Source organism: Podarcis liolepis, assembly GCF_965112155.1.
Source record: "Podarcis liolepis genome assembly, chromosome: 13".
Classification (NCBI taxonomy): Eukaryota; Metazoa; Chordata; class Lepidosauria; order Squamata; family Lacertidae; genus Podarcis; species Podarcis liolepis.
The window spans coordinates 3,532,028-3,557,487 of NC_139573.1; the positions used below are offsets into that span (position 1 = coordinate 3,532,028).

At 45.6% G+C, this 25,460-nt stretch overlaps 1 protein-coding gene across 8 annotated transcripts in view; it reads right to left on the reverse strand.

The window, feature by feature from the left end:
- The window catches only part of DLG4 (discs large MAGUK scaffold protein 4), a 129,098-nt gene that overhangs the window by 92,063 nt on the left and 11,575 nt on the right, over positions 1 to 25,460 (reverse strand). For 4 of the 8 annotated variants that reach the window (XM_083472551.1, XM_083472548.1, XM_083472546.1 and 1 more), the window contains exon 1: positions 23,313 to 24,006. The exons of 3 other annotated variants lie outside the window; for them this stretch is intronic. In XM_083472551.1, the coding sequence (XP_083328677.1) occupies positions 23,313 to 23,342 (30 nt within the window). In that variant the 5' untranslated portion in view covers positions 23,343 to 24,006. Of the gene's footprint in view, positions 1 to 23,312; positions 24,008 to 25,460 lie in introns of those variants that run through there. One more of the 8 variants, XM_083472560.1, reaches the window with a different exon arrangement.

The window sequence follows — 25,460 nt, forward strand, 5'->3', positions numbered from 1 at the left end:
TCTCCCAATAAACGACAACCATCAGCATCCCTTTTGAGATGAGCTAGAACATTAATTACCACCCTGTATGAACATTTTTTATGGGGACACGGGTGGCGCTGTGGGTTAAACCACAGAGCCTGGGACTTGCTGATCAGAAGGTCAGCGGTTCAAATCCTCGTGACAGGGTGAGCTCCCGTTGCTCGGTCCCTGCTCCTGCCAACCTAGCAGTTCGAAAGCACGTCAAAGTACAAGTAGATAAATAGGCACCGCTCCGGCAGGAAGGTAAATGGTGTTTCTGTGCGCTGCTCTGGTTCGCCAGAAGCATCTTACTCATGCTGGCCACATGACCCAGAAGCTGTACGCCGGCTCCCTCAGCCAATAAAGCGAGATGAGCGCCGCAACCCCAGAGTCGGTCACGACTGGACCTAATGGTCAGGGGTCCCTTTGCTTTTACTTTATGAAGATTTTTTATAGACAATTAGCAAAAGGTCTAGAAAGAGTTCGTAGGTTTGCACAAACCATATAATGCTGTTTGGGGACAGTTCTCTAAACAAGGATGATTTTCTTGCATGTTTTTTAATAGGGTTAGAAAAATACACAAACACAGCAAACCATTAACACTGGTTTTCAATTGAAATACAGCTTTATCTAGACTGTTACAATATTTTTATAACATTTTTACGTTAAAAGATAGATTTTGTTGTTTGCAATTGTTGTGGGGGGGAATCATAGCTTATTAAAGGAACTGAAATTGTGAGAAAAGGAGGGATGAATTCCTAAAAAAATTAATTTCTGCTGGAACTCATGCATACTCAAAGGTCATGCACTCCTGAATGAGAGCAGTGGTGAAGGTTGCTTGGTGGACAAGGAAGGACAGCGCAGACATGCTTAGTGGCACCTCCTTGTTAATTCCTACAAACAACCCCAAATCAAAGCAGATTGTGGGCATTCAACACACGTGGTCCCCCAGCTTTAATGAAGCCCCAAACAAGACAAGATTAAGGCACAGGATGAAAATGTCATGCTGGTTTGGGCTGATGGCGTTGTAGTCCGAAACAGGACACCATGTTGAGGAAAGGTTGACATAGCACATGTAGAAATGGGAAGTAGTTTTACAGTGGAGGGTTTCTTCGCAGCCATGTGCCAATATAACAGCAACCTGACAATTCATTCTGAAAGCACACTCTTCTGCCCCTCAATTGGTCTTCATTATGTTACTCAGATGAGACAGATGGAGGAAGCTTAACATTTAGATTGGTGGGTGCGGAGAGGAGAATGGAAAGACCTAACTAGAAGAATGCAAAGAGAACACATTTTCAATTAAAGGCCCCAGGCATAATTGCACATACATGTCTCCTGATTTCAGTGGCGGTGCATTGTGGACTGTGTAGTCTTTGAGCTTCATAAAAGCTTATCATTGTGCTTATGTATTTCAGTTGCCAGAATAAAAACACAAAAGGGTTGAAGGACTGCAATTAGTTTAAGGGAAATTAGGGACTGAATAAGTTGCCTTACACTGAGTCAGGCCATTGGGGTCCATCTAGTTTAGTGCTGCCTACACTGACTGGCAGTGAATCTCTAGAGTTTTAGGGAGGAAGTCTCTCCCAGCCTTACCTGGCGATGCCATTGGGGACTGAGCCTGGGAACTTCTGCAGGCAAAGCAGATACTGTACCACCCAAAAGTAACATTTTACTGGTTTAGAAAATGCAGAGAAACTGAATAGAGGTTCTGCACCGCCCCCCTTTCATAACACCAGCATGAATCTGAATGGTGGGGCATTCATGACAGACAAAAGGAAACACTTCACACAGAGAATTGTTAAATTATAGAACTTGCTCCCACGTGATGCAGTGATGGCTGCCAATGTGGACAGCTTTAAAATGACAAAAGACAAATTCATAGAGGATAGGACTACCTATGGCTACTAGTTGTTATGCCTATTTATTTATTTCATAAAATTTATATACAGCTTGATAGTAGAAAAAACCCCTCAAAATTGTTTACAAAGCAGATAAACAATAAAGTTATCACTAAAAAGTTTGCAACCATAATTTAAAACATACAGAATGTTAAAACTGCAATAAAATAGATTAAGTTTAAATGCCTACAAACTTTGTAACCAACTGGGTAGCCTTGTCTAAATAAGAATATCTTCAGCAGGCGCCAAAAGAAATAGTGGAAGTGCTTGCCTGATAGGTGCCTGCCAATAGGTTCCCAAGTGTTGGTGACACCACCCTAAAGGATCCAAGATCTTACAGATACAGTGTGGATATTATATGGCACGTGTAAAAGTACCAAATCCACATATCTAGGTAGTCAACTGTGCACAGATGGAGTAAGGCAATTTCATTAAACTGGTCCCAAGTTGTGAAGTTGTATTTTCTCCAAGGCCAAATCAGTCTGCCCGTCTACCAATCACTGGAAAACAAGAGCATGGGTAGGCCATGAGCCTCATGTCCTCTTGGTGGACATCTTGGAATCATATGATTGGCTACTGTGAGCAACAGGAGGCTGGACTAGATGGGCCTTTGGTGACCACATATTGTCACAGATGCTCAGAGTACAGGGGGTACTGATGTACCAGGCCTTCAGCCAGCAAGAGCCCCAGACTCTGAGCTTTCATTTTAAAAAATGTAAGTCTCTAGCCCCCCAGAAGGAAGGCAACCATTGAGACAATTTTTGTGAGATGCACCAACCTGGTTGCTCCCACCTTTCAGTGTTTTTAGCCAATGAGTGAAGTCAGAGATGTGACTTATTTGTGCTCCAGATGATGGTAATCCCCGGGATCCCAAAAAGCTATTTCATCCTCCCCTTTAGCGCATTTTTCCTGCTTCTGCCTCATTTTCCAGTTTTTGGAATCTCCATAGTTTTTGCCCTTCCTTTTCCCCTAGTAATCAGGGTGCATCTTTACTGTGGGGTAGGGGGTTATCTGAGATCAGGTATTCCGTAAAAGTTATTTTCTGCAAATATCACGGCACAATAAGAGCAGGTAGATGTTAAAAGCCCGTCCCAGAACTGGAAAATGCAAAATATGAAAACTTTACAAAAAGGCTTAGGCATTTCTCCTGCTGTGCTTGAGCTAAAGGCAAAGCATTAATTAAGAATCCACTATATAATTAACTTACAGTACAATGGTATACATGTCTACCCAGAAGTACGTCACTTTGTGTTTAGTAGGGCTTAGTCGCAGGTACATGGGTACAGGATTGCAGCCCAGGCTTTAATTTAGGGTCATCATTGTGGGAAAGCAGATTTCTTGTGCCTTTAACAGTTATGTGTCAAGCATAAATTCAACAGGTTAAACCTTTTCTAGCATGGAAAAATAATTATGGGGGGAAAGCTTCACCTGTCTGCATTCTGTCAGACATTTTATTACATATGCAGCCACCGATTTATTTTTCCGCATGCCACACCAGTCGCAAAAGAGGAAACAACTTTGCATGCAACACAGCATATGCAAATTTTATGCAAGTCTGCGCCTGCTTTTGTGAGTAGGTCATAGGACCCAATCTGCATACAGGATTCTGGACCCAGAAAACTCTGTTAGCATCACTGTGTACTATAAAGTGGTATCTCTGGTTACAAACTTAATTCGTTCCGGAGGTCTGTTCTTAACCTGAAACTGTTCTTAACCTGAAGCACCACTTTAGCTAATGGGGCCTCCCGCTGCTGCCACACCGCTGGAGCACAATTTCTGTTCTCATCTTGAAGCAAAGTTCTTAACCTGAGGTAATATTTCTGGGTTAGTGGAGTCTGTAACCTGAAACGTATGTAACCTGAAGCGTATGTAACCCGAGGTACCACTGTTATGTTCATATTAACAGTTAGGCTGTGGGCACACCCTATATTTAATACACATGCCTCCTCCTTCCCCAAAAGAATCCTGGGAATTTTAGTTTGTTGTGGATCCTGGGAATTGTAGCTCTATGAGGGATAAACTTCAGTTCCCAGGATTCTTTGGGGAAAGTCATGTGTTTTTAAATGTATGGTGTGTACACACAGTCTAGTGTACAGACATATTTTCCAGGATTCAGCACTGACCTTTAGCCTGAACCAGCAGGATTCTTATCTTATGCTCTGAGCTACAGCCCCTCTCTTACGTTACGTTTGGCTCTCACACATTTCGATCATAAGAATAATGACCATTTGTTGCCAGAAAAAGAGAAATGTTTCAAAATGTGAGCATGCTGACCGTTTGGCACGGAAACGAACTGCGAAAAAAACTGAGATGCCACAAGAATATATAATGTCCATTGACATATGCATGAGTCGATCCGGCAGGAACAAAGCAGATTCCACGACGCACCATTAGCCACAAGACTAGGAATGGAACCTCCATAATCAAAGGCAGGTTAGCTTTGATTAGCACACACTGGAGAAAACAAAAGGGAGGGTTGTGGCTCTCAGGCCCTGCTCACAAGCTTACCAAGAACAGCACGTGGCTGTGAAACTGTTAGAAACTGGGTGACTCTGTAGTCATGACTGTGAAAAAATGTTCAAGGCCAATGCACTGAAACTAAGCAACTAAAAATGCAGTAAGTTTCCATTTTTATTTTTTGCAACAGACAGCAGGTTCTAACTACCCTGAGATGGGCAATGAAAGGTGCAAAATTGCCACACATTCCCAATTGTTACCATGCAGGCATGAACCACCCAAACCAGGATTTTAGTTTCCCTGACAGATACAAGCTCAATGGTGGTGTGACTTTGCAAGGAAGTAATTTCAAGCAGGTTGTCAGTGCAGAGATGGGGGGAGGGGGGAGCAAAAGGATTGGTTTTATTGTCAAAGTAGTCACCCTGAATGAAAGGCATTCAACAGGGCTGAATTCCAAAGATTTATGTATTTTTAAAAAGCAGCCGATCTTGAAATACAAAATTTACATTTCTACTCACACATGCACACTCTACATCTGTGAGCTTTTAATGCTCTCCTTTGACAGAATCCCTTCCACAGTCTCTGTTGCATAACTGGCATGCATCATGGGAGATTCTGGGGCATGGTCTAGGTCAGTTAGCAAGTACTGTGGACCAGTGGCGTAGCGTGGGGGGTACAGGGGGGGCCGGGCGCACCGGGCGCAACATCTGGGGGGTTAGGGTTAGGGGGTGCAAATCCACGGGTTAGGGGGCGCAAATTACTTGCCTTGCCCCGGGTGCTGACAACCCACACTACGCCACTGCTGTGGACTTAGTTTTTCAAAAGCCAAGCCAGAGACCCGACTTTTGAAATCTTTTGAAATTTTGTTATCTTTATGGTAGTTTTTGTTATGTGAATGGTTCCATAGACCCACCTGGCTGGGTTTCTACCACCACTGTCTCCTGTGGGAGGGAGTTCCATACCTTAACTATGCACTGCATGGAGAACGACTTTCTTTTATCTAACCTGAATCTTCCAACATTCCGCTTCAGTGGGTGTCTATGAGCAGTGTTAGAAACTGAGCTATGAAAGCTAGGAGCTAAATGGCACCTTGTACCTAGGTTATGGGCACAACAACGGAATGTCTAGGTGCACTTTTTCTTTACAACAAGAATACAAAGCTGAAAATGAATGAACGGCAGCTAAAATATTATGTTTGTTTTTCACATGGGCTAGTCCTTCCCCTGCCCACCCCCCATATATTCTTAAGAGGGTTTCTTCCCCAGTCTTCAGAGAGTAGCTGGAAGTGGGGAGGCAGAAAAAGGTCCTCCTTTCCTTCCACTCTGCAGTTTTAATCTGAAATCTTAGGTGCAGTACTGCGCCCAGAACTCAGAAACGGCTCTAATGAAATTCCCTGTCGCAAAATGTGCCTAGAACAATGGGAGTTTCAAACACTGTTCATGGGTCCTAGTGTTTTGAGAAAGGGAGAAAAACTTTTCTCTAGACACTTTCTTCATGCCATGAACCTTTATATAGCCTTCTATCATGTCATCTCTTACTCGCCTTTTTAGTTTAGAGAAGTCCCAAACGTTTCTTCATAGGGAAGTTACTCCATTCTACTGGATCTTTTTGGTTGCCCTTTTCTGAACTTTTTCCAACTCTACAATATCCTTTCTGAAGTGAGGCAACCAGAGCACTTATAAGAACTTTGTAACTAAGGCCTCCTCCTGACCAATGACTTTTGGTGAGTGTATTCTGCAACATGTCATTTATTTACTTGTTAAACTTATACCCCTCCAAAAGGAGCCCAGGGCAGCAAACACTTTTGCGATTAAAACATGTAATAAAAAATAATAAAAAATATCTTTCAAATATTTTTAAAATGTTTTAAAAAAAACTAAAAACAATAAAACATTTTAGAAAAATTAAAATCAGATACAGCCAAATCATGTATGCCTGCTGAAACAGAAAAAATTTCAGCAGATGTGTCTAAAAGAGTACAATGATGGTACCTGCATAAGGTCAAGAGGCAGAGAGTAATAGTGCTTTAGCGGGTGCATTTATACTAGGTAAAAGGTAAAGGTAAAGGACCCTTGGACGGTTAAGTCCAATCAAAGGCAACCATGGGGTTGTGGTGCTCATCTTGCTTTCAGGCCAAGGGAGCCGGCGTTTGTCCACAGACAGCTTTCCAGGTCATGTGGCCGGCATGACTAAACCACTACTGGCGAATGGAAGACCTTGATGAGTGCCAGAGCGCACAGAAACGTTGTTTACCTTCCTGCCGCAGCGGTACCTATTTATCTACTTGCACTGGTGTGCTTTCGAACTGCTAGGTTGGCAGGAGCTGGGACCAAGCAACAGGAGCTCACCCCATCATGGAGATTTGAACCGCCGACCTTCCGATCATCAAGCCCAAGAGGCTCAGTGGTTTAGACCACAGTGCCACTAGACCATCCACACATCATTCCGCTTCATTAGTTGCTGTGTGAAGCTTCCCCAGTGCATTCTTGCTATCTGGAGGGACACTTCTGTCTGCCACAGAGGCTGGACAAAAAATAAACTTGAACATTTGTGGTATAAAAAGGTATAGGATTTCGGCAGGCAGTTATGGGACCTGCATCAACTGGAAATGAAGCCGTCTATCTGCCCCAACATTTTGCAGGTGCAAACCATATTGAGAATGGGATCATATTGAATCACATCAACATCACCATGTACAAAAACAATCAAGAAAACACAAAGCATATCACTTGGATAAACTAGGGGAAAGGAAGCACATTCCACAGTGCAGCTTTCATCCCCAAACTGGAGCCCTCCAGATGTTTTGGACTATAATTCTGTACTGGATGGAGGCTGATTGGAGTGGGGGGGGGGAGAATCTAGTCCAATACAAGTAAGTCATCAGATTGGAGAAGCTGGCCATAATGTCTAACTGCTGCAACTGTCTCTCAGGGCTGCCAGTATGCTGCTGGGCTTAAATTCGAGGTGTTATAAAGCCTTCAATAGCTTGGGACCAGATTACCTGAAGTATTGCCTCAACCCATATGTGCCCACTTGACCGCACAGCAATCTGTGGAACTGGCACCTTTACCAGTGCCACAAAATGTTCATCCCATGCTTGTGAGACATCAAACTTTTAGTGTGGCAGGAACTATGCTATACAACTCGCTTGCTTATTTGTGTCAGGCAAGCACCTTTGTTGCCTTGCTTTTTAATGCTTGCTAAAATCTTGTTTGTTTAGGCAAACATAAACAGAGCCTGCTGGATCAGGCTGATGTCCCAGCTAATCCAGCATCCTGTTTTCACGGTGGCCCAGCAGATGCCCATGCAAAACTTACAAGCAGAACCTGAGCACATGAGCACTCCCCTCCTGGGTTTTCCAGCAACTGGTAGTTGGGAAAATTGCTGCCCCTATCTTTGGAGGCAGAGCTAGCCATCATTGCTAGTAGCCATCAACAGACTTCTCCTTTATTAAACCAACCCAGACACATAATTTTATGATGTGTGGTTCTTCTTAAACTCTGTTGAGTTTACAAAAAAATTTATTTTTTAAAAAAGACTTTTGAAATAAAGTTTCATAATTTTTTTTTTAGTGAATATCACCTCATTCTTTAACTATAACCTCCAGGAGGGAAGCACTCACAATCACAGCAGTCTCCCCGTCACCGGAGCAAGGTGGAGGAAGACTGTGGCAGGAGGGCTGGCAGAGCATCCACAAACACCATATGCACATCCCGCTCTAGGGCCTACATGTCCTTCGAGAAGCTGCCTCTTTCTTGTTCCTCTATGTCTTGCCTTGATCCACACAGGCTACTCTCCCACAGGTACAGATTCCTTTCCAAATAAATTGTATTACTTTTCCAATATTCCCCCAATAGCCAAATTATAATGATATCAATTAACTCCCAATTAATACAATCATTCAAATGCCAATCAACTTCCAATTAATACAATTTAGATAAAGGGGCTCCCCGCATTTCTGCGTTCCATAATCGTATTAATGTCAGTTACATTTCAGTTAATATAATAATCCCTTAATCAACAGCTGCATAATTAATGAATTCCATTTGTGTTGTCATACTATATAAATTTATTAAACTTCAAGTGAGGAACTCAAACTATTACAGTATCTTTGTTTTGTCCTGTGTGTGAAAAACTGTTCTGCCCATGGAGATTCCTTCTGACCACACAGGTACAGATCCCCCCCCGCCACGCCCTGTCTTGCGTAGGCCAGAAGGGAGGTCCACCCCATGCGACAGCAACAGTGTCCAGCATGCTTCCTGCATAGGGCTGTCAACCTATTTGCTCCAGCAGACTCCTATATCCTTCCTGGTGCCACAGTGGGCACGGCACCTGCTACCTGTCTAGCCACCTATCCAAGGCTGAGTGGTGAATGGCCCCCTTCATGCTTTCTTAGTTTGGAGCTGTCCCATTGGGAAGCTCTAGCCCTCTGGGGGTTTTTAAACTACAGTTCCTCTCATTTCTGACCACTGTCCATACTGTCTGGAGATGATGGGAGTTGAGGTCCACAACATCTGGAGGTTATTATAGTGGCTACCCCTGCTGTAGCGTGTAAAAAAACCAAGTGTAAGTGTGTATGGGGAGTGGGGTGGGGTGCTAGTCTTCATTGCCATAAGTTCACTGGGTCCCTTCATGTGCAGGCAGCATGCGGATGTTGTTACCAGCAGTCCTTGATTGTTGGACATTGGTGAAGTTTCTAGGGATAGTGTGGGCTAGCTGGTCTTTCCTCCATTTTTGTATTTTCTACCTATGAGCTTGCCCCTCACGCTAGGCACTAGATGTAGTGGCTGTACTGCCAGAGCAGCAGCAGCAGCATATATCTAGTCCCAGCATAATTTAAATATAAAGGTAAAGGGACCCCTGACCATTAGGTCCAGTCGGGGCCGGCTCTGGGGTTATGGTGCTCATCTCACTTTACTGGCCGAGGGAGCCGGCATACAGCTTCTGGGTCATGTGGCCAGCAGGACTAAGCTGCTCCTGGCGAACCAGAGCAGCACACGGAAATGCCGTTTACCTTCCCGCCAGAGTGGTGCCTATTTATCTACTTGCACTTTGATGTGCTTTCGAACTGCTAAGTTGGCAGAAGCAGGGACCGAGCAACGGGAGCTCACCCCGTCGCGGGGATTCGAACCACCGACCTTCTGATCAGCAAGTCCTAGGCGCCACAGCGCCTGAATGCCTAAAATTAAGCCTGAATGCCTAAAATATGGTGACTGGGTTAGTGGAAGAACCTTATGAAAGGTGGGATGAAAAATGTGGGCACTGTAAATGCTAAGTATTAATTATTTAGTGCAGAAATCCCTGTTTGACGTCACAAGCTGGCCCTTCAGCCAGTCTCCCACCCCAAGCCCAGCATCAGTCATCTCATCCACAACTTTACAGGGTTGTTGTAACAATGACTAGGAGACTGGAGAGGAATCACAGCAAAAAAAAAAAAGGACAGTCTGCTGCAAGGGTCATTAAGATGGGTGGGTCACGGCCAAGAAGAATCAGGAGACAGTCCCCACACAACTCTGAAGTTATCTGCTGCATTCACACATGATATTCTCCCACAGGAACCCCTGCAGTTCTTAGTATCCTCAGGAGAGGCCTCAATCTAGAATTTGATCTAGTGCTTTTGAAAGCAGGGCCTTCCCTGGAGCAGCACCACAACATAGGCTTATACAGTCAAGCCATATGGTCTATCTAGCTCAGTATTGTGTACATTGACTGGCAGAAGTTCACTGGAATTTCAGACAAGGGGTCTTTCCCAGCACTGCCTAGAGATCTCATCAGGCCGCTGGGAGACCTCTCATCAGGGAGCTGCTGCATACAAAACAGGTAATTTACCTGCTGTGCTACTGTCAAATGTAAAGCAGGTGTCTTTGTTGCTGAGTTTCAAGGCAGTTTGAGATGCTGCTGCCTCTGCCTCTGCCTCCTCCTCCTCAGAAGCATTTGTAAGATCTTAATAAGAAGTTGAGACTTTTCCAACTGATTCACCTCCTTTAACTTTCTTCCCTGCCCTGCTAGTGCAACATAACACGACACCCTTACTTTTGTGGGAAGACAGGACAGGACTTGATATATATATATATATATATATATATATATATATATATATATATATATCAATAAAAATCTAAGCTTCTGGACTCTATATGTGCTCAGGGACTAGGAATGGGGGAGAAAGGGTGCTAAATCTAGTTCTGTGACAGGAGGCGGTGTCCTCAGTGGCTAGGAGTGCCCTTTACCAACCAGTTATTGGCTGTTCCTGGATCAGGATAGCTTGAGCACAGTTGTCCATGCACTGGTAACCTCATGACTGGATTACTGCAGTGTGCTGTATGTGGGGCTACCCTTGGGGTTGATTTTGAGGCTGCAGGTGGTGCAGAACACAGTGGCTATATTGCGTCAGGAAGCAAACTATCACCAGCATAGAACACCCTGCTTGCATGATTTGCACTCACAGCCAATCTGCTAACCAGGACAAGTTCAAGGTGTTGGTACTAAGTCCCTGTGCAGTTCAGGACCAAGTTACCTGAGAGATCACAGTCCCCCTTATACACCCAGTTGATTACTTCAATCTGCACAAAAGTCTCTCCTGCAAGTTGAGTCTGTGGTAGTGTTCAAATCCCCACTTGCCATGAAGCTCCCTGGGTGACCTTAGGCAAGTCACTGTCTTCTTTCAGCGTAACCTACCTCAGAGGGTTGTTATGAGAATAATTTGAGGAGAAGAACCATGTACACCACCTTGAGCTCATGGGAGGAAAAGGTGGTATATAAATGATAGAAAGGAATGAATAAGTTTCAGTCAAGAGGAGGGTTTGTAGTGTGGCTGCCCCTGTTCTGTGGAAGAGCATTCCTGTCGAGATGTGACAGGCAACCACTATCTGCACTTCTGGAAATAGCTGAAGACATGTTTTGCTCCAACAAGCTTTCCAGCTAGATAAATGGTTCTTTACTATGAATGTCCACTTCTTAGGATTTTAATCATTTTTTAAATGTATTTGCTGTTGTATTTTTAATTGTTTTTAATTATTTTGTTAATAAATTGCTAAATTTACTGTTTTATTTGTAAATCACCTTGAGACAGTGGATTAGAAGGTGATTAATAAATTAAGTGCAATAATAGTACTAATAATTAATTTTGCCTTACATTTGAATCAGAAACCACTTAATTCACACTCCTCAAACCAAAACACAAACTGAAACACTACTATTCTTTGAAATTTTTGCTTCTCCAAATTTTGCATGCAGTTCTCCAACGAATGTGTACAAAAACATGGTAGGGCATAAAAAATGCATAATGTTGGTGAAAATGCATTGTAGTAGGAAAAACACTTGCAAAAATGTGCATGTTAGTCCAAACTGTATGCAAAAATATGTACGGTATATTCTAAGAAATTTTAAGTTGTTGTAACCCACCCTGGGACCTGAAGGATACGTAATAATAATAATAATAATAATAATAATAATAATAATAATATATGGGCTGAGTCTACCTGCTTCCAGGATTCATCTTGGGCACTGGAAACAGGATTTATCTGTGACCTGGAGGTTAAGCAAGCCCTTAACCTCTTCCCCATATTGCGCCCCCCATGCCAAATTAATAGCATGTGTGTCCCCCCATCTCTTTGGGAGTCCTTGGGGTGGGTAGAAAGGGAACTGAATGGAACTGGGCATGAAGGGCCTACACAGGAAAATGGAAGGGGGTGTTGCTGTACGTTGCCTGAAATAATCCCCCCCTACGCATTCATGATCCAGTTATCCCTGGTTGCCATGGCATCCAAGAGGCAGCCGAGGCTGATAGAAGGGGGGGAGGGTGCTGGGATGAGGCGGCCAAGGATTGAGAAAAGAGATAAAAGTGGGGGAGGGAGGAAGAAACTGGATAGAGCAGCCTCCCCCAATGTGGCTCCTTCCAGGTGTTTCGAACTACAGCTCCCATCATCCCTCAGTTGGCTAGTGGATGATGGGAGCTGTAGTCCAAAACTTCTAGAGGGAACCTGTGTGGTGCAGACTGCTTTCGAAATCAGGAGTGGGTTGAGCATTGCCTTAGGAAGCTTTCATCAATCTCACCCCTTGGCCTGAGGTGTTTTAGTTACCTCGCAATTGTCAAAAACCAGTTGCACAACCCTCTACCGCCCCGAACCAAAATTTGGGTGGTTTCAAAAACACACATCTTCATGCCTGTGGGTATCCCCACCTCTGCCTTAAAACAGCAAACAGCTGTGATGCGGGGACATCCCACCACCATCCACCCCAACCTCTGCTGGCAGCACCGGGGGTTTGGGTGAGAGAGAGTGGCCTGTATTGACCCCTGCCTTGTTCTGTAAGCCATAACAGCTCTTCACATATGAAACCTCCTTGAGAGACTTCATAATATAAAGGGCTGGTGTGGGCAGGAACTGGAGGTACAGAAAGGTGAATGCCTTGGAGGAGATTGGGGGCCACTCAGGGTGGCAGACAGATCTGAAGCAGAATTCATGTGGACAGTCTCCTGAGCAAGCTAAACTATGGAACTCACTCCAGAGGCATCCAAGGTCACCAACATGGATACAGGATTGGGAAGGGCTATCAGTGGCTAGTAGCCAGGATGGCCATGCTCTGCCTCCAGTCAGAGGCAGCAATGTTTCTGAATACTAGTTGCTGGAAGCCACAGGAGGGGCAAGTGCTTTTGTGCTTGGATCCCACTTGAGGATTTCCAGATGGCAACTGTGAGAACAGGATGCTGTACTAGATGGGCCATTGGCCTGATCCAGTAGGGCTCTCCCAGCAATCTTACGAGCTCCACTGGGATAAATAGGCGTGGGTCCCATTCATTTCAATTCAGCTTATTTTGGAGAAAGTTTCCCCCAGGAGCTGGGTAGATCTGGCTCATCTCCAGCACTAGCGGCGGCATCCCCTTAAATATCTTAAAGCCACCTTCTCCAAACTGGTGCAGTCCTTGGCCATGGTAGTCACTGGAAGTTGGACTTCAGCAACATCTAGAGGGCCTTGCATGGAGGAAGACTCTCTTAAAGCTACCCCCTCTGTCTGCTGCTTCTGTTCATGAATACAGCTTTGCAGACCCTTGGTCTGCACTGTTACAATCCCATTCATGCCAATGACTCCTGGGGGCAGCCACCATTTTTTGCAGGCCCAAGGGGGGGGAATTCATTCATAACGTGCCCTCCATCTCAGGTATGTGTGTATATTGCAGGGGGGCTGGGGATGGGAGGACAGCACTGCACTGCACAATAAACATTGGCTTCACATTGCAGGCCATCTTCAGCACACACCAGGGCTGCTGGGGAGACAGAGATATTTCCATCACTTTCCTGAGCGCTTCCCATAACTTCAGAAAAGCATTTGTCAGGAGAAGACACAGAATGTACTCCTGTCAGTGGAGTGCATGTAAGTAGCACAGAGATATAAGGCACATACTTCCTTGCAAAACACCATTAGCTTTTGTTCACACAAATGCGGCCCAAGCTTCCAGTCCTCTTTGAGGCCACCACTTTTTGTACAAAAACTCAGGGCCCATAGCAGCTGCATAGTACGGTAAGTAGAAACCAGCTGACAAAGTGTTTTCCCCAACACTGCAACGCTCACCTGTTGATCCCCGACTATCATGGTGGATGTAAAAGGACACAGAGGCCCTGCCTTCCTGCCTGCATGGAAACCTTTGAAAACAACGCAAGAACACAACAGGACTGCAAACATGTCGTCTGCAGTCTGAGTCCCTTTCCATCATCCACCTCACTATCACCTAACCCAGCACTGTTCTCATCCACCATCACTCCAGACAAACACAGAATGTCTGGTGAAAATCCAATGGCTGCAACAGAAATACTCTATTCAAGACCCCTGAACACTTAGTTTGCATATTTTCAATCATATTGTGGGGGCATTAATGCCAAATTTGCATTATTATTATTGACAAACAAAAGCCCATCAACCAATGAAACATCACAAACATCCACTTCTGGAATAGAAATCTCTTAAAATCTGTGGCCTCCCAAGGATTTGCCACCCCAAACAACCCTGTTGGCAAAAACAGCTCCTTTTGGTTCAAAGGCCAGTCGCTATCTTATACCAAACACAGCTCATTGAAGAAGAGTCCAGGACAACCCAAAAGCTTGCAGTCCTAACCAGTGAAGTTTATTTTTATTTAAATCCTTCATATCAAGGAGCCCAGGATGGCAAACAAGAAGTGATAAAATGATAAAAACATCTTTAAAACTTTTCCAGTACAGATGTAGACTGGGATGAAGAGCTCAACTTAGAAGGCTTGTCAAAACTTGTCTGAGGAGATAAGCAAACAGCTAGCCAAAGCATTTGCTGCATCTCTAAAGCTTGCTACCTAGCCAGAGGAAACTCAGTGGTAGAATGCAGGAGGGTACTAGGATCAATCCCCAATGGCATCTGCAGGTAGGGCTGGGAAAGACCTCTTGCTTGAAACCCTGGAGAGCCACTGCCAGTCAACAATACTGAACAAGTGTCTCAATCAGTAGAAGGCAGCTTCCTGTGTGACCTTTCCATTCTTACAAAAATCTGGGATTTAGCCACCCTCTTTCCCTTTAGAGCAAACCTCACAGCTATAATCCTATATCCACCACCCATACAAGAGCAACTAAATGGGTCATGGTATATGTAACACACTCACTAGATAAGCAAAAACTGGATTGATTGCTGCCAGCATTCCCTTGGTTTTTCCTAAGCTATGAAGCTGCCTTGTCCCAAAACTCAGGCAATCCCTCCATTTACTCTAGTTTTGCCTATGCAGATCTACACCATATATTTAAAAGAAATTAAAGGCACAAGGGAGGTGGGTGGCACTGTGGTCTAAACCACAGAGCTTAGGACTTGCTGATCAGAAGGTCGGTGGTTCAAATCCCCGCGACGGGGTAAGCTCTCATTGCTCGGTTCCTGCTCCTGCCAACCTAGCAGTTCGAAAGCACCTCAAAGTGCAAGTAGATAAATAGGTACCGCTCTGGCGGGAAGGTAAACGGTGTTCCCATGCGCTGCTCTGGTTCGCCAGAAGCGGCTTAGTCATGCTGGCCACGTGACGCGGAAGCTGAACGCCGGCTCCCTCGGCCAATAAAGCGAGATGAGCGCCGCAACCCCAGAGTTGGCCACAACTGGACCTAATGGTCAGGGGTCCCTTTACCTTTAAAGACACATTAAAATCACATGGCTTCTCCCAAAGAAACATGAGCACTCATTTGTTAAAAGTGCTGGGAATTGCAGCTCTGTGAGGGCGAAACTACAGTCCCCAGGATTCTTTGGGGAAGTCATATGCTTTGAAAATGCTTTCAATGTATGGTGTGGATAGAGGGAGGGTGGCTAGTAGTTCTTCAGGGTCTCAGGGAGAGGAGAGTCTCTCTTCTTATTGCCTGCCCCTTTCATCTGAAGAGGCTGTTGGCGATTAAACCAAGGACTTCTGACATGCAAAGCCGATGCTCCACCACTGAGTTCTGGACCACCCACCCCATTGAGGATGCCAGATCTTCAGACAGGCTCAAGGCATTTTCAGACAAGATGCTGAAAGTGACATTGACCCTCTCCACCACAACCACCATGGACACTGTCACTGACCAGCCCTTCACACCATTCACACCTCCAAATGTAGGACAGAGAGCAGGAAAAGTCAGTTAAAACAAGTATCTTCCACCTTTTCAGACCCAGGACCCACTTTTAACTCCGACATGCATTTGGATGACCCTTTTCTTGGATCAGGCTGCAACCCACTAGTGGGTCCTGACCCACCAGTTGAAGACAAGAGAGTTAAAAAAATGTCAAATATGTGTTCCCAGCAAATGCTTTTTTAAAAAGCAAGTGAGTTTGAATACTACTTCTAACGGTATACATTTTTAAAGCATCAGTGGAGTGGAAAGTATGTTGGACTGTGGGGGCCAGGTAGGAGAGGAAATCTGGGCCCAAATTCCTAAAAATCAATGAAATGCAGTGGGTGAAATTGATGGGCTCAACTCTCCCAACTAATCTACCTCACAGGGTTGCTGAGATGGGAGGGGGCAGATGATTCACATAAACTGTCCAGAGTTCCTTAGGTGGGGGAAAAGGATAAAAACTAGACAGCATGAGCAAAAATGGAAGATTTTTACAAGGTCTATTTGGGTTGCATAAGTTGTTTTCTCTAAAACATACACATCCCACCTTTTCCAAAATAGCTTTAAGGCCAATTAAAAGATTATTAAAATAAAACAGTACAATATACAATTAAAAATCATAAATACATCCAGCTTTTCTTGATATCAAGAAAAAAATGTGTGCGCCAGATTGCCTATGTGGTTATTAGCATACGTGTTTGAAAGGCACCTACTCTGGATCAGATCTGTCAGTCTCACTGACTGATACCCAAGATCTACCTGCTGGGATGCAACAGGTGTGTTGTGTGGGTGTGTACACATGTGTATAAAGTTTCCGGTGGATTCTGGGGTGTTTTGCATCCACAACCACAACCTTCCCTAAATGCCCTTATGAGGACTTTTGTTCCAACACCAAATGCTTGAAAACAGGTCCTGTGGCTGAATTCTCACTGAGACTGAGCCTTTCCAAATTGCCTAATTTACGGTACTTCCCTCCCCCTCTCACATACTGCTGCATGATACCTCCCACCCACCTTCTGCCAGCTCAAGGGCCTTTTCTAAATTTCAGCAAAGCCCCCCTTTCAGCAATTCTTGGACCAAATCATTTATAAACCTTTGGGGGGGCAGTGGTCACAGGTCAGTCCTAGTTCACTCACCCATCCTCAGAAGCATTTCTTTTTTGGAATCTCTCTTCTACTGTGAGTTTCTCTCTCCTTGTCACTCATACACACACACACACACACACACACACACACACACACAATGACTCATTCCCAATCCAGATTATCAATGGCAAGAGCCACACAGGCATGTTACACACACACACACACACACACACACACACACACACACACACACACACAAAATGTCACCAACCAACCGGATGCCCTATCCCACCCCCATTTTCTTACAGCTGCTAAAGAACACCACACTCTCACAAATAATCCATGCCTGGAGAGACAGAGAACAAGAAAAAAGGGTGAAGGTAAAGGCAGTGCTATTCTAGGCTATCTAGCAGCTTTCTGGAGTCACATTCCGGATGCCTTGATGAGGACTGATCTGCAAGACTGCCACTTTTTAAATAAATCTCTTCCCACCACCAACCCCAAGAAATTTTAGCACATACATGGAAAGAGCTCAGTAGAGGCAAGCAGATCATATTGGACACCATGAAGAAGGACCCACAAACCATCAGGCCATAATAGTCATGATCCATTGGGACGCTGTCTCACAAAGACCCCAGAAAAATGAACTGTAACTGCACCTTGCATGGAAAAATGTCCAGATGGATCATGCCCTGTGCTAATTATCTGAAGAAGTGAACATAGGAAGCTGCCTTATTCCAAATCATGCTCTTTGCCCATCCAGGTAGGTATTTTCTGCACTGGTAGCAGCTCTCCAGGGTTTTAGACAAGGGATATCCCCAGTCCTACCTGGATATGCCATTGGAGATTGAGCAGGATCCTTCACAGCACCCCTAGAAGCCTCTTACATGTGTCTATCCCCATCTAGATGGGGAACCAGCAGCCCTCTAGATGTTGCTGGACTGCAACTCCCATCATCCCTGATTATTGCTGTTGTTGGCTGAGGCTTATGGGAACTGGAGCCCAACAATATATGAAGGGCCACAGGTTCCCCTCTTACCCCAATCTGCAAGTTACCCTCCAAAGTCTAGGGGAGGTGGAAGGTCCTCCCCCTCAGCCTTTTTTGATTCCCTAGCTCTGAAGTTGAAAATATTTAGCCATGGCTATTAGGTGTTTTTGAAACAAACAATAGCCATGGCTAGATACTTTCAAGTCCAACCTCTGTCCAGAGCATTCAAAATAGCCCAGCAAGGATTCCTTGCCCAACACCTAGTCATCTAAAAAAAACATACTTTCCATCCTGGTCATTGACAAGTGGTATAATCAAATCCCCCATGTGATTTACCTGAAGCACCTTGGTACTAATGCACCCACCTCCCTAATAAATTAATACCCCTATATTGTGACATTAGATGAGGAATGGGAGACCTGCACCCTTCCAAATGCTGCTTGACTCAATTCCCATCAGCCTCAGCCAAGCATGTTCAGGAATGATGGGAGTTGTAACTCTGGCAACTACACAAATTTCCCCACTCCTGCATTAAATCCAAGGCCTTCTAGAAAGGAAAGCTGAACCTGTTCACACTTTTACATCCACCCCAAATGCTCTACCTGGATCAATCAGTCTCTGCCAATATGCATTCAAGACAGATGCAAAAATCATGAAACTCAGTAGCTGGGAAAGGGCCCAAACTCAGTGGTAGAACAGCTGATTTTCATGCAGAAGGCATGGGTTCAATCCCATAAGGCATTTCCAGGTACAGGTGAGAAAGGATTCCTGTCTGCAACCTGGAGAGCCACTGTCAGTGTACCATTGGTGAGAATAGTCTGACTTAGTATAACGACAGTTTCCTATATTCCTAACCAAGTGACTAGAAAAGATGGCTGATTGATATCAAACACCTTTGCACTCCTGATTCTAGGCATTTGTCTACATCTAGATGATTCCAAATTGCCATCTTCACAGGCCTCAAGGCAAATTTCTACTCCAGTTGTTAAAATGAAGTGTGGGAGGAGGGACTTTCCTGAAGCCTCTAGAATACACATACAAACTGGGCAGGATCCAGACACCACTGTTAACACACTCTGATATCAACTTAGAGGATAATACAGAGCATCTAATTTACCTGCAGAAGGATCCAGGTTCAATCCCTAAAGGCATCACCAGGTAAGAATCAGAATGTCCTCTGTCTGAAACCCTGGACAACCACTGCTGCCAGTCTTTGTTGACAATACTGTGCTTTATGGACCATAGAGCTATACAGACTCAACTATTTGGACAATACTGATCTAGATAATCTGAATCAGTATAAGGTAGCTTCCTATGTTCCTAGGAGGGGGACCGGCAAGCCCAGGGGCCGAATGCTGCCCTCTAAGCCTCTGTATGTGGCTCTTGGGACTCTCCTCAGGACACACCCAAGGCTTCATCCCTCACCAGCCTTGCCCTGTCCCCATCTCAAGTGTTTTTGCTTGTCTGAAAAAGACTTTTTGCCCCCTAGAAAGTTACCTATGAGGAGATGTGGCCCTCGGGCAAAAAATGTTTCCCCACATTTGTCCTAGAACTCTGACCAGATTGTCCACAGGAAATGCCTCTAAAAAATTCTCCCCTAGGAAAAAAGAAAAAAGAAACTACCTGCCTTTAAATCTCCTGACGTCACCTGCTCTTGACACTTTAAGAACTCTTCATGGATCAAAACTATGAATGGGAAGGCAGGCAAGAACACTCCCACACAGCTCACTGTGGGTGGCTTAACTCAACCCAACTTTCTCCCTGGATTCTATTTTTAATAGCTGCTGGTCAACTCTGAAGAGTGGGTTTCCAAGCTTAGCCAAGCCCCTGAAGACCCCAAATGACAGACAAATACCATGAAGCCATCAAATGTTGATCAGGCCCTTAGCCTGGAACGTAAGGAAGCAAAAACCAATCTAATAAACCTCAGGGGACCTTCTCTCCCACCCTTCCTCAACACATTCATCACCCCTCCACATGCACTTAACCAGCAAAGAATCCAAGGCCCGTCCTTAGAAGATCTGATAAGAGTAGAGATGGATGAAGCCTCAGGAAGTAAAGCCCCAGCCAATCACTCCCAGTGCCCACATCCATTATTAATGGACCATTGTCAATTTATGGAAAGTGGGGGGAGGCTATTTTCAGTGGAAGTCCAATTCCCCCTCCCCCAGAAAACCTATTGCCAGTGACTTCTAAAATTTATTATAATTTTATTACTTATACCCCGCCCATCTGACTGGGTTGTCCCTCTCATGATGGGCCAGGGCCTCCTGCTGCTATGCTGAGAGCCCTCCCTCTCCACAATCAACAGACTCCCCCTCCCCAAAACCATCTTTAAAAAATAAAAAATAAAGCACTCTATTCTTATGCCTCACAGTGTTCAGACACACTTACAGATGTGTTGTGTGTCTGCACAAATTAATGTAGATATACCCTCACATTCAGGGCTAAGAAATAACTTACAGTCTCTGTAGAATTGATTTCCCCAACCCAACACCCTCCAGATCTTGGGACTGCAACTCCCATCAACCCCAGTCAGTACTGGTTAGGGCTGATGGGAGTTGTAGTCCCAACATCTGGAGGGCATCCGATTGGGAAAAGCTGCCTCAGATTGTGTCTCCCCTCCTCACACACCCAACCCTATTAACGCCATTCCCCACCCACTCCACTGCCTGTTTTACATTCCGCAGCAAAATCAATCTAGACACCCATCATACAGAGCCCCCTACCCTGATTTTCAGTTATGCGGCCTAGAGACACTTCTCAAATAGACCATATCACTTTCCCCACTACCAAGAAAATTTGTTGGGGGGTTTTGTGGGGGGGGACCCCAGACATTCTCTCATCTTCCTATTTGCACTTACACCTTTCAACCAATACCACCCCAAATTCCTCTTCCGCCTGGAAGCGGACAGCCACTGCAGTTTCTACTACTGGTTCCTATCAGACACTCGAACCACTCAACCTCTCTCTCTTCTACCACTCCACCCTCCTCACTCACACCCCAAAATCAGCATTCATGTACAGTTGGAGTGTGGTATTTAGCGCAAGCAGTGTGTGTGTGTGTGTGTGTGTGTGTGTGTGTGTGTGTGACGGGCAGAACGAAATGGCTCCTTTTGGTGCTATTTCTGTCTCTCTCCCCCTCCCCCCACTCACACTTATATACACCCCGGGTGATGCGCTCTCAACACCCCACTCTTTTTTCAAAAAAAAACCCAATAAGCCAGCTACACTTTAAGCCACCTCAGCCAAAAGCAACACCTGTTCACTGTGTACCCCTGGAGCCTGGCCACCCCCACCCCACAGACTCATTCACTCTCCCCCCACCCACCCACCTCAATGCCTTATTTTATAATTAAATGTTCACCCCGCCCTGACTAATCAGGACTGAATCATTCCATTCTCCAAAGGCCTGATGGGATCTTGGATTGCTCTGCGTTTCCATGGAGGGCAGAAAACCCAATGCGGAATGCTTTTCTTTTTTTCTTTTTTTTGTTAAGAAAGGTTTCTTGATCTTGCTTTGTCAAGACACTGCATTCCACAGCTTCCCCCCACCCTCCCTCTTAGGTGGTGCATTCTTATGCTTCCTCCATCTGCTGTTCTCTGAAGTAACATGAGTTTGCTAAGAGACAAATACTTTCGGATGAGCATCAGAAGATGTCAGACTTCTATCCTTCCCTCACTCCCCAACACTGCTCTCCCTCCTGCTGCCCATTTTGGCACATGCAGGCCTTCTTCTCTTGCCCCCACCCCACTGGCAACCTCCATCACACACCTGTGGGAAACCCTTTTATTCCAACAGCCAAGAGCAGGGGCAGCTCTCAATCCTAGTCCAGTGGAGAAAGGGAGAGTTCAGTTCCCAATACCCACTCAGAACCAGGCCCTGAATGAGGCCTGGAAATCTCAATGACCACCACCACCACTACCCACCCACCCACAGCACCAGGAAAAGAAGTCAGGGAAGGGAGGTAGAGGGACTAGGAAAGCAAGGCCAGAAACTGCTGAGCACCAAGGTCCATGGAGAGCACTAAGGAAATGGATGGGTCCCCTTGCTACCTTATATAGGACTCAAGTGGGTCTCAGATTGGACAGAGAAGCACCTACTCCTCAGTTCTCAATACTGTAGCTATTGACAAGTTTCCCCAAGACCAGTAGCCCAAATCTAGAATTCCCAGCACCCCGGCACACACACACACACCCCATTTCAACAATTGAAAGTCTCCTAGTTATTAAAACAATCACCACCCAACCTTTCCAGGCACACAGATATATAACGCAGTGCTATGAGTTGTCTTGGGGAAGGGCCCCAACCTCCCTCACACACACCAAATGCAACTGCATAGCAAAAGCATCTCTCTCTCTCTTACACACACACACACACACACACACACACACACACACACACACACACTTTTATGGCAAAGCCCTAGAGCCCCCAGCTAAAACAGAGAGGGACCTCAACCCTTGACCTGTACTTCACCACTAACCCTAATCTTAGAACCATTCCAGCCCTAAGACATTTCAAAGTGGAATTGGGAACGGGTCCATTCCACCCCCTCCGCACACACAAACCTCCCAGCAACCTCTGGAGCTGTACAATGTGTGTGTGTGTATGCACAAACATGCACACACCTGCACCCAATGTCAGCCTAGTAGTGTGTTGTGTTCCCAGTGCTCCGCCACCGTCACCATCATGGGCACGTTCCTTTAGCTGCAAGCTCTTTAAGACACAAGCCTTGTGGCATCCACTTTCAGCACCACGGAGAGCACCAAAGATTCAGCACCAGGGCCAGCATCCTCACATTCCAGCAGTAAAGATGCCACCTTTTGCCGCTGCAACACCCCATTTCTCTCCCTCCTGCCTCTTTATAGGGACGATTCCACCTCCCCAATCTCACCACCACTACCCCACATCACCCTATAGAGCCTTATCCCACGCAGCCATCGGCTCCATGGAAACTGCTCATGGGAGAGACAGAAGGCTTCTGGAGACCTCCTCCCACCACTTCAAGCAATGGAGGAGTCTCTTCCATTGCTTACCACAACCATCATAACCACCCCTATCGCCAGCGACCACCTTGGCACCCAGTAGCATTGCCAAGCTGTTCCATGCCACCCATCAGCAACTGCCCCTGCTCCGTCGCTTGACACACAGACAAATACACATGGCTTTCTAGAGCTCTCTTACCCCCCCTCCCCTTCCCACCCTTTGCAGAGGTGAGCAAACTACCCCACAGTTAACAAGAAGCACAAAAGATGGCACAAATATACCCCCTCCAGAGGCAAATCTTACCTTGGTAGTGACTATGCACAAGCAGTCCATCCCTTTCTTGACTCAAGCACCTAGCTGGGAAAGGTCTGTAGAACATCAGATATTCCGGGGCTCAGGGTTACCGCTTGCCCCCCCCCCTCAACTATGGTTCTTGGGTAGCTCACCCTGACTGATGAGGGGTACCAGGGGTGCTACGTCCCACCCGCCCCTGAGCTACGATTTGGTGTATCCTAGGGGTGCCGATGCTGGCATCTGGGTGGTGTGTGTGTGTGTGTGTGTGTTAGGGTGGGGGGATGCCAGTTGGGAGTATGCGAGAGATGAAAGGCAGCGTGTGTGAAAGGAGAGGCGAGAGATCCAAAAGGAAGGGGGGGAGAGAGAGAGAGCTTACAGTGGGGGGGGGGGAGTGACAGAATGTAAGGAAGGAAGGGGAGGGTGGAAAAAGGAAGGAGGCTCTGCCTGTTCTCAGAGAAACAGAGTCCTTTGCTCCCTTCGCTCAAGATGGGCAGCTGGAAAGAGGTGCAGAGGTGGAAAAGAAGGTGGAGGGGTGGGAAAAGAGGGGAGGAAGAGAGATAGAGAGAAGGGGGGAAGAAGGGGGAAATGGGGGGAAGGCCAGGAGCAGGGGGGGTCCCGCTAAGATGTAGGGGCTGAATTGGCGAGAGGAAGAGCCCTCTTGCTGCTCCCCATCAGAGGGAGGGGAGAGGGACCTGGAATATGGAGCAGTGAGAGAGGGGGGCACAAAGAAAAAGGGGGGAGGGAGAGGAGGTTAACCTTTTGAGTGCCAGAACGGATCCAGCCCAGCAAGGGAGGTGGGCGGTGTGTGGAGGCAGCAGCGTCACCGGGAGTTAACTCTCCCAGCGCCAGAGAGACTGAAGGTAGTAGAATGATAGGCTGGCGGGAGGGAGATTGAATTTCAATTGTGGGTGAAAGTGAAAGGCACAGACAGCCTCTTCCCAGCACCAAAGTCCAGAAAGGATCAGGAAGGGAGAGATCAGGAACTTTGGTAGGGTGTGTGTGTTTGTATGTGTGTGAGAGAGACTGCAGGTGTATATTTTTGTCATATGAGCCCACCCAGTATGGGTCATGCATGTAACTGGCAGAAAGTGGTGGTGACAAAGTGGGATCCAAAAGGTGTTGGGAGACCCTGGGAACCTAGTGCTTATGCACAAGCGTTGAGTGTGATATTTCAGGGCAGGGTATTGATCCTCATCTAATTTGGGAAGATTTTTCTTCCTTTGTATAATGGTTGGGAGGGAGAAGATAATCACAAGTATATGTATATGTGAGTGTGTGTGACACACACACACAGTCTCACTCACACACACTTGAGACCAATTTAATTTTACACCTAACAGGAAATATCTCATATAAAATGGTGGGGGGCTGCCTGGGAGCCAAGAGAGGGGGTAAAAAAAGAAAAATAATGCCACCCCCACAAATCTGACCTTTACACACACAGGATCTCCAGGAATTCATTAACATTCTCTCCCTCAAACCTCTGAAAAAAAAAACAACCCCAAAACAGACTGTAATAGGTTAAATTTGGAGTTGAAGACAGGAGGGCTAAAAAGAAAAGATCAGATCCAACTGCCAGGAAAATATATGCCCATGAAAAGAGAGATAGAAATATATGGTCAAACGGATGTTGGGGTGGGAGGGAGGAGAGTTTTAAAAACTGCAGCTAAAATGCCTTGATCACAGAAGTGAGGGGGAGGCAGAAAACAGAAGATCTGCTGGAAATGGAGAGAGAGAGAATATCAGGGAGTATGTGCCAGTAGATATACATAGGTATAGATGCATGAGACAGACAGACAGACAGAAACTGGGAAATGTTGTGTGTGTGTGTGTGTGCTTTTATATGTGTGCCTATGTGTGTACATAGAATTATTATTATTATTATTAATAATAATAATAATATATTTGATTTCTTACCCACCCTTCACCATAAGGTCTCAGTGTGGGTTTCAGCTATCTTGAAATACAACACGAAAAGCAGTTTAAAACAGGAAGAAAGGAAGCTGCTTCATAATGAGTCATACCATTTGATCCATCTAGCTCAGTACTGTCTACACTGACTGGCAGTAGCTCTAAGGGTTTCAGTCTCTGGGTCTCTCCTAGCCCTACTTGGAGTTGCAGTCAGGGATTGAACCTAAGACATTCTGCATGCCAAAC